A 15,819-nucleotide genomic window follows, 5' to 3' on the forward strand; every position below is an offset into this window, starting at 1 on the left:
AATTGAAACTGTGCCACATACATGGTGGGCAATCATTCTACCATGCAGCCACATGGCTTTTCAAGAAAAATTGACCTTGCTTTACTGGATTAAAGACAGAACTCCAAAGATGATTTTCTTGAGACTTTGAGAGTTGCATTCAACTATATTTGCTGATAGATATTAGAGCTCTGAGCTTCACCCATGTGGTACACTTGTAAGATGGCTGCTCAGCTGTTTTCTCAAATGTCCTCAAAATTTATTTACAATTTGAATTTAATATATTTCATGCAATATTACATACAGGCAAGGGAGCCAGTATGATTTATTTGTGCTGAAAAATTGCTCATTTGTTCATAATCTCTAAGTATACTTAATCTATACAACATATGTACCCAGCAGACAGAAATGCCTGCAACATCTAGGACTCTCATCTTCTGAAAGGCTGAGAGAAGGTTTCCTGGATACTGGGGTACATGGGAATTAGTAGAGGCAGCACCTCGTGAAGCATACACTGAAATTGCTGTGGCCCCATGATTTGTCTCTGTATGCTATATCCTTACTGGTGAGGTAATGAGTCTTAAGATAGTTGAAAGAAGACTGCTGGAAGCAAAAGACAATAAGCTGCAGCTGGTAAAAGTAAACTACATGGTCTAGCATACCAACACCTGGCCAAGAAATTGAGATGAATTCAGGTGAAACAAAGCTTCGTGCTTCGGTGAGAGCACTCACCGGATATACTCGTTAGATTATGGAGAAAGTTTTAATGTGTCACCAGGGTGGCTGGCTCATCCAGTTTTTTATTTTATTTATTTTTTATTAATTATTCAGCCACACACACTTTCCTGTGTTATTTTGACCAATACTGTGTATTTCAGTTAAAATTTTAACAGTGCATTTTAACAATGACAGTTTTATGTTCTGTGTGATTTGTTATGCCTGGGTAGGTGAATGTGTACAAAAATGGCGGTGTGCAGTTGCAATTTTGAATGAGTTTAACGGCTGGATGATTTAAAATTTGGGTTGGCTTTATTGTTCCAATTATTAAGGCAGCTACATGGTTGGTCATCTTTTCTGTTCTAGCAGTCTATTTGACTAGGCCATTTTTCTTATGATGATCCATTTTTTCCCAGCAATCATTACTGTCTGGGTCGTGACTTGTTGTCCCTTGCATATCAGTATTGCCTCCTCCTTGCGTCCTTGTTTTCATCTTGTTGCTACATTTTGGTATCTGTCTTAACTTGCATTCATGTTACCATACTCTGGCTGTATTACGTATTGCTTCTGGGATCATGCGGCACTGAATCTTCTACCAAGGAAGAGGCGGTGTTGAGAAACAGGTGCGTACATTGCAAGTGAACTGATTCTTTCTTGCTACATGGGAATATGTAGGAAGAACGTTGCCTAGAAAAGTGTTAGTTGTTAGGTCTGTCACATAGCCTTGATAAGTCTGTTGTAGTTTTGCTAACAGCTGTTTGTTGTATGTGTTTTGTAGAAGTGAGAGATCATATTGCAGTTAATACAATGTTAATATATATATATTTTTTTTCCATCCAGGTAAATTCGCTGAATCTTGTTACAACAGATGTCGGTCGTTGCAGAGTGTGGCTCCGTATTGCATTAAATGACTGCTTGCTTTCAAGGTATTTGGAAGCAATGAGGCAAGATGGAAGTGCCCTTAAACCTTACTATCGAAGTTCTGCATTTGTTCGTGATGGTGAAAGGTTAGATGTTGCTCAGCGATTGATTGAGGGAATAGAAGGAATTACTGCTACACTGGCATGCAATTCCAGTTTACTGAATGTGTGGACCAATACACCATTGCTCCTTGCAGGCTTATGGACACCACCATTGCGGGCCTGTCCAGTAATGTCTGGTGTTGACATAGCTAGAACCCTAGATGATAATTATTGTATACCGCCTGCAGCTGAGAAGTCACCTAATACATCAGTATCACTGCCTGCATCTCTTCAAGAATCTGGAGTAAGCAACGTGTTACCACTTAGTGAAGATGAAGCTTTGAAAATAATTTTAGGTACACCTGTTAATGATGCACCAATTTCTGAAAGACTTAGGTTAGAAACAGAAAGGTCTAGAGATGAAGACTCTGCAAAAAAGGTAATAGAAGATGAAAATTTGGAAGGACAGAAAAATGGAAAAGATATACCTGTGAGACCAAATGATACTAGTCATACAGAAGAAGGTTGTGAATCTTCAAGTGTTGGAAATTCTTTGTTCGGAAGAGTTGGATGGTCCTCTTCCTTTGATGAGGTGATGGAACAAGGTTCCTCTAAAAGACTAGAAGAAAGTACTACAAATGAGAAGGAGAATATTGTTTCAAGGAGGACTTCTAGTGCAACAGTAGTGATGCATAGCAGGTTAAGAAGCCCAAGTGAAGTCCAAAGCTACCATTCTTTGCTTGAAAGCTACAATTTGCAATATGTCAAGACTCCAGATATGAGAGAATTTCTCCAGCGCTTTGAAAATTGCTCCAGTGAAGCTGTGAATCCTGGAAATGGCTCTGATGATCCGGTAAGTTAATATTTAGTGAAATATTATAAATTCTATCTAAACATAAAAAAAAAAATTAAATGAAGTTTCAGTATTGTGTTGGCTGAAATGACTTCATAGTTAATTTTGTGGACTAACAGGTTAGTCCTATATTATTTTGTTCACATTGTCATGATTGGCCAATTTTGATTTTTGCCATTTTAAAGTGCACCTACATAAATTGGCAATGCAAAGAAACTGGGATACTTGGAACAAAAATAATATAAGAAATTGTCTAGTCATATGAAAACAATGTTTTGTAGAAACAATTAAAACATGATTTACTGTCATTCAAAAGAGTGTACAGTTAAGCATGTTGTTTTAACAGGCCATACAATAGTGTCTGTTAAATGTACAGAAATAGATGGTGTAGTCCGCATGTACCAGAGTTCTTATTTAAACTGTGGTAAAGCCCTGTTAAGTACAGGAGCATTATTAACAAATCAACTGTCAAAGGCATTTCTTCTTACCTTAGGACTGCAGAGTAATAACCAAGGAATTCAAAACTCTGTACATATAGACCAGTTCATATAAAATAACAAAGATCATGTCCCTCTTCAGGCTTTCCCGGCGATCTAATGACATCTTGGGTTGTCGGGTGTTCTGCCGGATATCAGCGTCGTACTTGCACGATATTTTGGTCACGTAGCTCGTAACCTTCATCAGGTGCGACCTGAGACTGCTCCTCCTGGACCAGGTCCACTCGAGGAGCAGTCTCAGGTCGCACCTGATGAAGGTTACGAGCTACGTGACCAAAATATCGTGCAAGTACGACGCTGATATCCGGCAGAACACCCAACAACCCAAGATGTCAAAGATCATGTCCATTTAGTCAATAGATCTTCAGATACCTCTTACTGCAGTTGGTATGTTAAGGCATAAATATGAACTATGTCCCTTAAAGAAGTAAGGAACCACTTGTCACAGTCTTTAGTGCCAGAGTGCTTCAGAGATAATGTGGAGAATATAAAGAGTAAATTTCCTGATTATGTTGTTGTAATAGGGATGGGATACTAGTGCAATTAAAACTCGTTCTGAAAGTCTCGTCTGAAAATTGCTTGGAGTAGATAGTTAAAGAACTGATGTGTGAGGGCAATGCCTTAGACCACCTAGTGACTAGCACACCCAAACTTTTACAATTGGTTAATGCTGATGGAAACAAATTGCAGAGTATCTAAGAAGTCAACATAAAATAGTTAGCCCTTAGGGTGAAGATGTGGATTACAAATGGGTAAAACTGAAAAGTGTTGTATGATATGTCATAGAGAAGTATGTGCTGAGTAAGGGTATGAGAAATTGAAAAGCCCCACCGTGATTCAAGAGCTAATTGCTATGAATGCAAAGAGATCTTCATCTCTGAAGAGGACTCAGTCTGTTAGACAATCAAAAGCTGAATGGAGCCAAAACGAGTTTGAGGAAAGCAATGTGAGGATAATTGACTGAATTCCAAAATAAAGTTTTGTCAAACAGTTTGATTAAAATTCTTAAGCTTTGGATTTATGAGTCAATAAACAGATCTGAACCATCTATTCTGTCACTCCATGACCATACAGGTAGGTGGACAGATTGGCCGCCATGTCATTGTCAACCCTTAGGTCCCCCCTGCGGGTCCGGGGTAAGAATAGGCCAGAGGTATTGCTGCCTGTTGTAAGAGGCAATTAAAAGGAGTTTCAACCGTTTCGGCCTTCCATGTGATGGTCCCCCTTGGGGTTTGACCTCCATTTTTCAAAATTCTACAGAAGTACGAGCCTTTTGGGGAAGGACGCCTTACGTGGTGTACCACTGGTCCTCAGTGCACTAAGACCTTGGCACTCAGCATTGTACCGGCGTTGTAACCATACCCACTATTCCTCAAATTGGGCCTAAACGCCTGATGGGTTGTACAAGTTACGCCCATAGTGCGTCCCCATCTGCACCTACGATCATGATGGACTTTCCATGGCACCAGAAATCCAGCACGGTAGCCAGCCCGTTGTGGTGGGGTCGTCATGTACCCTCTAGGTTGTAGCCCCCTGACAACACAGGGATCGTACTGCCGATACCTGAGCTGCACCCTCCCCACGTCGGCCAAGGAGTAGATGCCCGTCTCCTTGGGGCATCAGGACTCCTGGCAACGGTCATCCTGCCAGGTGGTCCTTGCTGAGGCTGGGTGGCGCCCGTGGGGAGAGCCCCTGGTCGGAGTGGGTGGTATCGGGGCGGACGTTTCGCAGATGAAACGTCAACACGTATCAGGCCGCTCTGCGGCCGAGTCTTTCAAAAGGAAAGGTACTGTTTCTAGTTCTGGTTCTCCTGCCCTTTCCCCCTTGGCCACTCCCTGGGAGGAGGGACAGGCCCGCCGACTTGGGGCGAAGTACTTCCCCCGCTATTTGGTCTGTTCTCGAACCGATGGGGGGACGTTCGCCACCTCCAAGCCCATGTTCTTTGTTCAGCACATTGAGGACATCTTCAGGGAAATCGAGGCACTCAGTAAGATGCGTTCGGGGTTTGTTCTTATAAAGACCACCTCCGCCACACAGTCGGCGGCGCTCCAGGCGTGCGACCGCCTAGGGGACATCCCAGTGTTCATTGTCCCGCATCTGGCACTAAATAGGACGCAGGGGGTTATTTTTCATCGGGACCTCCTGCTGCAATCTGATGAGGAGCTCAGGGCCAACCTGGAGCACCGAGGCGTGCATTTTGTCCGGCGAGTCCAGCACGGCCCCAAAGACCGTCGCATCGACACCGGGGCCTTTATCCTCGCCTTCGAGGGGGACGTTCTCCCGGAGAAGGTAAAGGTGATGTGCTACCGGTGCGACCTTACGTCCCGCCTCCTATGCGCTGTTTTCGGTGTTTGCGCTTTGGGCACATGTCGTCACGGTGTGAGGCTGAGCCCCTTTGTGGCGATTGTGGATGTCCTCTTCGTGAGGAACATACATGCACCCCACCACCTCGGTGCGTTAATTGTCCTGGCATCCACTCGCCTAGATCCTCAGACTGCCCCGCATATCAGAAGGAGAAGAAGATACAAGAACTCAAAACTTTGGATCGGCTCTCTTATTCTGAGGCCAGGAAGAAGTATGACCGCCTCCATCCCGTGCCGTTGACCACTTCGTTTGCCTCAGTTGTGTCCACTCCTTCTGCGGTATCCTCACCCCTATCCTGTCCCCCCTCCGCCTCCTCCCCCCATCTGGGGTCTCTGCCTCCGCCTCCCAAATCCCTCCCTTCCAAATTCTCCTCCCCCGTGGCCCCCGCCCCCTCTGCCCCAGGGCCACCCTTCCTCCTCCTCCTCCTCCTCCTCCTCCTCCTCCTCCTCCCCCCCCTCCCTGCCGCCTGAGAAGCGATCCTCTTCTCAGGCGTCCATCGGGGAAACGTTCCGGACCCCAGCTTCCGAGGTCCGGCGTTCCAAAATGGACCCCGCGCGTGAGGACCTTCTTCGGGTCCAGCCCACCATCCCTGTGCCTCCTCGGACTTCCAAGAAGGCCTCCAAGAAGAAGTCTCTATCCCCCTCTCCACCCCGGCGCGTTTCGTCTGACTCTCCATCCGTGAGTCGCTGCTCCCGGCCGTCCTCAGTTTTGCCGGGACGCTCTGCTGCCGGGCGTTCAGCTGGCCTCTCGTCGGCAAATGATGCTGCCCCTCCTACACAGCCAGGGACAGCGGCCGCAGCTGGCGACGACTCGATGGAACAGGATCCGCCTCCCGCCGGTTGTAGTGTTGTTCCCTCGAAACCTGGCCCTCCGTGGCCGTCGAGGTGACCAGCTCTTCCCCCGTCTCGTTCCCTCTTTTTTGACTAGCGATGGCATGGTGGGGTCATGTTGCTCATTCGGGACGATGTCTATTACCATCCCATCCCATTGACCACCCCACTCCAAGCAATAGCTGTCCATATTACTCTTTCTGCTTTTACTTTTTCAGTTTGCACCATCTACACTCCATCGTCAACTGCAGTTAGTCGGGCTGACATGATGCACCTGATTGTTCAGCTTCCTCCGCCGCACTTATTGTTTGGCGACTCCAATGCCCATCATCCCCTTTGGGGCTCTCCTGCATCCTGTCAAAGAGGCTCACTCTTGGCGGATGTCTTCAACCATCTCAATCTTGTCTGCCTCAATACTGGCGCCCCGACTTTCCTCTCGGACTCTACTCATACCTACTCCCACTTGGACCTCTCGATCTGTTCTACCACTCTTGCCTGTCGGTTCGAGTGGTATGTCCTTTCTGACACCTATGCGAGCGACCACTTCCCCTGTGTCGTTCGTCTCCTGCACCACACCGCATCCCCACGTCCTTCGAGCTGGAACATACCGAAAGCTGACTGGAGACTTTACTCCTCCCTGGCGACCTTTCCGGACCACGATTTTCTCAGTTGTGACAGTCAGGTCGAATACCTCACGGCTGTTATCATCAATGCTGCCGAACGTTCCATTCCTTGTACTACCTCTTCTTCACGTCGCGTTTCCATCCCCTGGTGGAACGAGGCTTGTAGAGACGCTGTCCGTGCTCGACGACGTGCTTTACGCACCTTTCGCCGCCATCCTACGTTGGCGAATGGTATTGGATACAAACGACTCCGAGCGCAATGCCGTAGAGTCATCAAAGACAGCAAAAAAGCTTGTTGGGCCTCTTTCACCAGCTCCTTTAACAGTTTTACTCCTTCTTCTGGCGTATGGGGTGGCCTGCGCCGGCTGTCGGGCATTAAGGCCCACTCCTCGGTACCTGGCCTGACCTCAGGTAATGAGGTCCTCGTTGATCCTGTGGCTGTCTCCAACGCCTTCGGCCGGTTTTTCGCGGAGGTTTCAAGCTCCGCCCATTACCACCCTGCCTTCCTCCCCAGGAAAGAGGCAGAAGAGGCTCGGCGCCCTTCCTTCCACTCGCTGAATCTGGAAACTTATAATGCCCCCTTTACTATGCGGGAACTCGAACGTGCGCTTGCACTGTCCCGGTCCTCTGCTCCGGGGCCAGATGCCATTCACGTTCAGATGCTGGCACACCTTTCTCCGGCGGGCAAAAGCTTTCTTCTTCGTACCTACAATCGCGTCTGGACCGAAGGTCAGGTCCCCATGCGTTGGCGTGACGCCGTCGTTGTTCCTATACCCAAACCCGGGAAGGATAGACACCTTCCTTCTAGTTACCGCCCCATTTCTCTTACAAGCTGTGTCTGTAAGGTGATGGAGCGCATGGTTCATGCTCGGTTAGTTTGGATTCTCGAATCTCGATGGCTACTTACCAATGTCCAATGCGGCTTTCGTCGCCGCCACTCCGCTGTTGACCACCTTGTGACCTTGTCGACATTCATCATGAACAACTTTTTGCGAAGGCGCCAAACGGTAGCCGTGTTCTTCGATTTGGAGAAGGCTTATGATACCTGTTGGAGAGGAGGTATCCTCCGCACTATGCACAGGTGGGGCCTACGCGGTCGCCTGCCCCTTTTTATTGATTCCTTTTTAACGGATCGAAAGTTTAGGGTATGTGTGGGTTCCGTATTGTCCGACGTCTTCCTCCAGGAGAACGGAGTGCCTCAGGGCTCCATCTTGAGCGTAGCCCTTTTTTCCATCGCGATCAATCCAATTGTGGATTGCATTCCACCTAATGTCTCAGGCTCTCTCTTTGTCGATGACTTCGCGATCTACTGCAGTGCCCAGAGAACATGCCTCCTGGAGCGCTGCCTTCAGCGTTGTGTAGACAGCCTATACTCATGGAGCGTGGCAAATGGCTTCCGGTTCTCTGAAGAGAAGACGGTTTGTATCAACTTTTGGCGATATAAAGCGTTCCTTCCGCCATCCTTACATCTCGGTCCCGTTGTTCTCCCATTCGTGGAAACAACTAGGTTTCTAGGGCTCACGTTGGACAGGAAACTGTGTTGGTCTCCGCATGTCTCTTATTTGGCGGCCCGTTGTACACGTTCCCTTAATGTCCTCAGAGTTCTTAGTGGTTCATCTTGGGGAGCGGATCGCACTGTCCTGCTTCGCTTGTATCGGTCCATAGTCCGATCGAAGCTGGATTATGGGAGCTTCGTCTACTCGTCCGCTTGGCCATCCCTCTTACGCCGTCTCAACTTCATCCACCATCGGGGGTTACGTCTTGCGACCGGAGCCTTCTACACTAGTCCTGTCGAGAGTCTTTATGCTGAAGCTGCTGAATTACCATTGACCTACCGGCGTGACGTACTGCTGTGTCGGTATGCCTGCCGGCTGTTGTCTATGCCCGACCACCCCTCTTACCAGTCCTTCTTCGCCGATTCTCCCGACCGTCAGTACGGGTTGTATGTGTCTGCCCTGCTGCCCCCCCCGGAGTCCGCTTCCGTCGCCTGCTTCGACAATTGGATTTGGCCCTCCCTACCACCTTCAGAGAGGGTGAGAGCACGACACCACCTTGGCTCCAGGCTCCAGTTCATATTTATCTCGACCTCAGCTCACTCCCGAAGGAGGGTACTCCGGCTGCAGTGTATTGCTCACGGTTTGTCGAACTTCATGCTCGACTTGCCGGTCACACCTTTATTTACACCGATGGCTCCAAAACTGACGATGGTGTCGGCTGTGCCTTTGTCGTCGGGGCCGCCACCTTTAAATACCGGCTCCTCGGCCAATGTTCGAGCTTTACGGCCGAGCTGGCCAATGTTCGAGCTTTACGGCCGAGCTTTTTGCTCTCCATCAGGCCGTTCAGTATGCCCGCCGCCACCGCCATTCATCGTATGTACTCTGCTCTGACTCACTCAGTGCTCTTCAGAGCCTTGGAGCTCCCTATCCGGTCCATCCCTTGATTCAACGGATCCAGCAGTCCCTCCATTCTTTCACTGATAATGGTTCTCCTGTCAGCTTTCTGTGGGTTCCCGGACATGTAGGAGTGCCTGGGAATGAGGCTGCGGATGCTGCAGCCAAGGCTGCAGTCCTCCTGCCTCGGCCAGCCTCCCATTGTGTCCCGTCATCTGACGTTCGTGGGGATGTTTGTAAGAAGCTTGTGTCGTTGTGGTGGGATGCTTGGTCATCCCTCCAAGGAAACAAGCTCCGGGTAGTAAAACCGTTCCCAACTGCTTGGGCAACCTCCTCCCGACCATCTCGGCGAGAGGAGGTCCTTCTGACCAGGTTGTGGATTGGGCATTGCCGGTTTAGCCACCGCTACCTGCTCTCCGGTGACCCAGCCCCGCAGTGCCCTTGTGGTCAGGCATTAACAGTGCGCCATGTTTTATTGTCGTGTCCCCGCTTTAGTCAATCTCGTGTTGTCCTGTCCCTGCCATCTACTTTACCGGATATTTTAGCTGATGACGCTCAAGCAGCTGCTAGTGTTCTGCGTTTTATAATTTTGACTGGCTTGTCCAAAGACATCTAACCTTTTTACGTATTTTATCTGCATCTTTGTCAGATCTTTCTGGTGTCCCCCCCTCCCCTTGAGTTTTACTAGATTCCATGTGCTCTAACAACGGTACTGGGCGCTAATGACCTCAGTAGTTGAGCGCCCTTAAACCCCACCAAAAAAAAACCTTAGGTGTCAGCAGATGTGGATATGGAGGGGCATGTAGTCAGCACACTGGTCTCCCATCCTTTGTCAATTGGCAGTTGAACCTGAACATAAATTAATAACTGTAATATATTTCAGTTAAATAGGTAAATTGGTCTGCTACTATTTGGGTATACTATTGGCAACACATTAGTGGAAACAGTAACTACTGTAAAATACCTAGGAGTAACCATCTGGAGCAGCCTAAAATGGAATGACAACATAAAACAAATGGTAGGAAAAGCAGATGCAAGACCGAGATTCGTTGGGAGAATCTTATGGGTCCATTCTCTTCTGTCAGCCTATAAAATTAGTGATTTTTACATTTTGCTATTTTTTATTTTTTGAAAAACTGATGAAGCAATCAACTAAATCTTTTTGCACATTATTTTTTAATTCTTGAACAATATTAAAGAAATTGTCATCATTAGGACACCCATCCAAAGAGTTAAGTTACCCTTTCCAAAATGAGGTTTGTCCGTGATGGAAGTCGTGCAGTTTGCGTATCTTATCCAAAATGAAGAAATAATCAATGTCCTTAATATATAGGATATTGTGCATGGAGTAATAGCAGTTTTTGAAATTTGAAAAAATAATGTGCCAGATGTTTGAAACGAAGATGTAGTTTTGTCATGTGTTTTCGGTCATGTTTCGCAATAACTAATGAATAAATTAAAATAAAAAAATAGCGTGTTACTGTTTGTGAACGTGCCCAAAGAGTAATTCTGCCAAAGTTAACTCGAGCAGGTGTAAAATTGAATAAAGAGGAAAAAGGAAAAGAAGGAAAGAAAAATTAAATGATGAAATTAGATCTGGTTGCGTTTATTGTGCCAGATCTTCTTTATCCCCCACCTCACCTCACTCCCCCTTCCACTCCTCCGTTGTTTCTGGAATTGTGCAAATCAACATTGGCTTCACTCAACAAGTGGGTGACGCTGTTACTGAACTGAACTGTAACCCATGCATATGATCGGCTCATGCCACCACTGAATATAACTATGAAAATCCTACAGTGGAATTGCAATGGCCACTTTCATTGCCTTGCTGAACTTGGGATTGTTGTCCCTTTGTCGAGCAGTTTGCATAAAGCTACAGCAAACTCAATTTCCTACAAACTTTATCCACAACTTCTTGCCAATATCAAGTGTGTTTTAAAAATTGAACTTTGCAAGATCACCAAAACGACTCTGTATGTTGGTATTTGCAAGTATATTTAGTGACCAAATATTGCTTAATACCATATTGGGAGGCTGTAGCTGTATGACTGTGGAAATCTATGGAAGATACCGTTGGGGTGTTAGCCTCTGACTGGTTAGAGAGGCGTCATATCGAGAAATATCTATGATTCGACCTTTTGGGATTTTGTGCAGGATTTGTAGTGTGTTTTCAGTGTTGTCAGCTTCATGTTTTTCACTTGTGAGGTGTATAAAGATGGATTGGTTGTTGTTTATTTCTTTCGTGTGTTTTCTGAATCCAACAATGAAATTTCTTCCCGTCTGTCGAACATAGTTTTGTGCAGTTATTGCAGTTAATTTTGTAGATTCCAGAATGTAAGTGCTTGGGGAGTATGGTTTTTCCTGAACATAATTTTGTGTTAAGAATATTTGTTGCTCTACAGGCTAATTTCACATTTGTATTTTTTTGTAAGGCTTTTTATTTTATCAGATTGTTTTTCCGTATTGTTTGTTGGTATGTAGATGGTCTTCTTTTTAATGCATTTTCTCTCATTAGCATTATTTTATGATTTATGGGGTCTCTTTTAGCTGTAAAATCGCATTAGGGTTGTAATTGTTCTTGTATGTGATATATTGTAATGTACTTGTTTCTGTATGTATGACCTGTTGCAGTGACAGATTGAGGATTCTGTTTAGCACAGAAAGAATGCATATTTGTAAGAACTTGGATGTGAATATTTAGGGTTAATTATTCCATCTGTAGTGGTTGGTTTTCGATAGATTTCAAATGAGTGTTTGTAGTTGAAGTAGTAGTTGTTGATTTTTGTGAGGTCCACAAAGTTTATAGATTTGTTTTTATAAGGTTCTAAATGAATTTCGATGTAGGGTGTGAAGTATTGTATTCCTGGTGTATTGTTTGTAAGTCGTGATAATTTCCTTGTATGAGTAGCATTGTCATCAACATAGCAGTAATAGTAAATGATACTTTTTTAGGAAGGGATGTTGTGAACTCAATAATTTTGTTTCTGGTTTATTAAGGAATATATCTGCTATAGGTCCTGCAATGTTACTCCCCATAGGCACACCATCTGGTTGCGTAAATTTTATCATTAAACTGGAAATAGTTTTGCAAATAGGTTATTTTGAGAAGTTATATGATTTCATGTATACCTTCATGTGGTAATTTTCTTAAGAGTCATGAGATTATGTTCTATAATATCTATTGTTTCTTGTAAAGGTACGTTAGTGTAGAGGTTTGTTCTGTCCAATAAAAGAAGTTTGGCATTATGTGGGATTTGTATGTTATTTATTGTATTCGCAAGTATTCTGGAATTTTTACCGTGTATTTTTTCCCATATTTGAAATATTTCATCAGCAGTTTGTTGGGTGTATTATTAATTCAGAAAGTTGGGCTGTTACTACTGTTAACAATTGGACACACAGGAGCTAAAGGTTTATGTATCTTTGTCTGTAAAGCATTGTGGTTCTTGGGTTCATTACAATATTTGGTTTCAGTTTCTATTTCGGTAATATTGTGTTGGAATTTGGTTTCTGATTTGTGCTGCAAATTTGTGGGATTGGTGCATAGTTCAGTTATGTTATTAGTTTCACAGAAATTTTGCTTTAAGTAATCATCATGGTTAATGATAATTATACTACTACCATTATCGGATTTAACTGCTACAGTGTTGTTTTCTGTCAATTTTTGATTTATTTTTGGAAGAGTATTTTATTCCATTTTTGTATGTTGGTTGCATGCATGGCTTTTTTTATATCTTGTTCTATGGCATGTAACTATTTTTGTTGTGGCAATGAGGTGTTTTATCTACTTTTTGCAGTTTTCATGGTAAGATTGTAATTAAGTCTTTTGTTTAATAGGTTTTCTTCATCTTTCGTGAAAGATATATTTGTAAGATTGTAATGTTTGGGTAGAACTGGAATGGTGATAAAATTTCTTGTGTGGGTTGTGGTGATTGCTGGTGTGCAAATTTTAGGTTATTTTCTTATTGTGCAATTTTTGTATCTGTGTGCTAACTTAAGACACGGTTATCAATAAAATTAAATATGTCAGACGTTAGAGGACTAACACTGTTAGTACTAGTACACTAGTCACCTTTCCTCAATCCATTATCAAATGATGACTACTTGCGTGATAGCAGTCATTTTTCAGTCATCTTGTCCTTACCACACCACCACTCAAATGGTCACCTCAAAGAGGATTACTGGAATGCTTATAGTTCAACCATAATTTTTGACACTGACACTAGAGGAAAGTGATGATCCTTTACAGGATATAAACAGTGTGACTCTGCATTATTAGAGATTGCAATCTCCATTTCTTCAGGAGCTCCCCACAAAAGTTAGTTTCAGGTAAAACCAAGAAATTACCTTGGTCATTAAAGATTGCTGAAGGGCCCTCCAGCAAGTCAAATAATCCGTCAAGGATAATGGACTTACTTAGACTTAATTCCTCCAATGATAAGTAGCATATCGGGTAACATGTCTCCCCCAACAAACTCGGATCAGCTGCCAGGATTCCAGAGTCCTCCCAGTTCATCTATTGATTGGAGATCCTGTGCAGAATTTTGTTTCCAGGTGTTGCAAAGTCTTCCTCTACTTATCCATCCATAGCTTTCCACAATAGTGCTGTTTTGGGGTTCCCCCATCTTTAATGCATAGAACGTGCCCAGAATCTTTAGTCTTATTTCAGCAATGATTTTTTGCAGGCTGCATAGACCAGTTCTTCTCAGCTCTTCATCAGTTGAAATGTGATCACAATAACTGATCTACAAAACTCATCTCAAGCATCACTGGTGAAGAACATTGAGATTGTATGCTCATTTTATTAACACTTTCCACATCTCGCATGCATATATGATCATTGGTAGGATTATACAAGAGTACAGCTGAAGCTTTGTGGATGTAATTATAGTCAATTTCAATATGGCTCATGTTTGTTGGAAGGCCGCAGAAGCTTTCCCAGTTCTGCTGCTGCTGTCTGCATCTGTGTTCCCATTATTACAGATAATACTTTCGAGATATGAAAATTATTCAACATCTTGTAAGCCATTATTTTGAACTATAATTTCCGTAGATACATTTCCACTTTTTATGCACTTTGTGTATGTCTTATCACTGTACGTTTTTTGTACTACAGAACTGGTAATTCCATCCAACTTAGTAGTCGTTAGTTGTAAACTTTGTATCATTTTTGCCGGAAGAATGGTCATCAGCAGAATCCAGATCCGTAACCCTAGATTAATCATGCCAACATGCATTCACATTGGAGTTATCCATAGTTGTTCTCATTATGAGATCTGATTATTATGAAAAAGAATGGTGAAAAAATATAGCCTTGCATAACACCTGTCAGAATGCTAAAGAAAGTTGTTCCCATTATCCTTTTTTGTGCTGCAACTTGAATCTAGATTGAGATTTCTGGAAACATCAATGGGATGGTCAGGAACTCCATATAGGCTTAAGAGTCCATAATGATTCATGGTATAAACTGTCAAAAGGTTTTTTTGATCGATGAAGCTTATATTCATTGGGCAGTTAAATTCTACGCATTGTTTTTGTACATTTCACATATTTGGTCAAAGCAAGATCTTCCACTTTGAAAGCCAGCCTGTTCTTATAGTGCTCCTTTTCTTTTATAGAACAAGGCAAAAGAATTAGCTGCTTCTAAAAGTCTGAGCTTTGACCCTTTGTCTAATAAAGATTAGTGTAAAATACATTGCCACCATCTGTACCTGAGCTTCCCATCTGGAGTGCCAAGATGTGTAGCATTTATGATTGCCAACTGGCATCCACTGTCCTTGAGTGTCTATCTGGTTGGCCTTGTATATTGACCTGTTTACTATTGTCAGACATATCATAGTAAGTTCTGGTCAAGTATCTGCATCTAAGAAATACCCTCTTGCCATCTGTCAGTTCTAATGACAGACATAGAGTAGCCACCTGTCCTTTATCACACATCTTGTAGAGTAATATAGTGTTGCTTTTAATTAGTGTGAACTCCATAGTGCCCTGCCATTGTACCGTGGTAAAGCACCATGACACAGTCAAAATGAAACAACCTTTCCTTGAAGAAGGCTGGAGCCGGCCGAAGTGGCCGTGCGGTTAAAGGCGCTGCAGTCTGGAACCGCAAGACCGCTACGGTCGCAGGTTCGAATCCTGCCTCGGGCATGGATGTTTGTGATGTCCTTAGGTTAGTTAGGTTTAACTAGTTCTAAGTTCTAGGGGACTAATGACCTCAGAAGTTGAGTCCCATAGTGCTCAGAGCCATTTGAACCATTTGAAGAAGGCTGGTGTCATATTTTATCTTTCAACCATATCTGGAAAGATGGAGAGCTTGTAACTCAATTGAAGAATGTCACAATAAACTCCATGCTGAACTGTGTCAGAGACAATGACCTCGGAAAGACCTTAAAGACAAAAAATGAACCAGTCAATATTGCACATGCAATAGTGGTGGATGTCATGGTGACAACAAAAGGAACTTTACTGTATGCGTCTACCACCAGCAACCACCATGTGTTCCAGAATGGGCCTACGAAATAAATATGGATGCGCTGCCATTGTCTGGATGTATGTGCCCACTCAAAAAAACATTGCAATGAAGCTGATTGATGTTCCATACAAA

The 15,819-nt window shown here is 44.1% G+C and overlaps 1 protein-coding gene across 2 annotated transcripts in view; it reads left to right on the forward strand.

Annotated features, from left to right (window-relative positions):
* The window catches only part of LOC126248114 (run domain Beclin-1-interacting and cysteine-rich domain-containing protein), a 155,579-nt gene that overhangs the window by 8,449 nt on the left and 131,311 nt on the right, over positions 1-15,819 (forward strand). For both annotated transcript variants that reach the window (XM_049948790.1, XM_049948791.1), the window contains exon 2: positions 1,537-2,511. In XM_049948790.1, coding sequence (XP_049804747.1) covers positions 1,537-2,511 — 975 coding nt within the window. The remainder of the gene's footprint in view (positions 1-1,536; positions 2,512-15,819) is intronic.

The sequence above is a fragment of the Schistocerca nitens genome, chromosome 3 (genome assembly GCF_023898315.1).
Source record: "Schistocerca nitens isolate TAMUIC-IGC-003100 chromosome 3, iqSchNite1.1, whole genome shotgun sequence".
NCBI classification, from domain to species: domain Eukaryota; kingdom Metazoa; phylum Arthropoda; class Insecta; order Orthoptera; family Acrididae; genus Schistocerca; species Schistocerca nitens.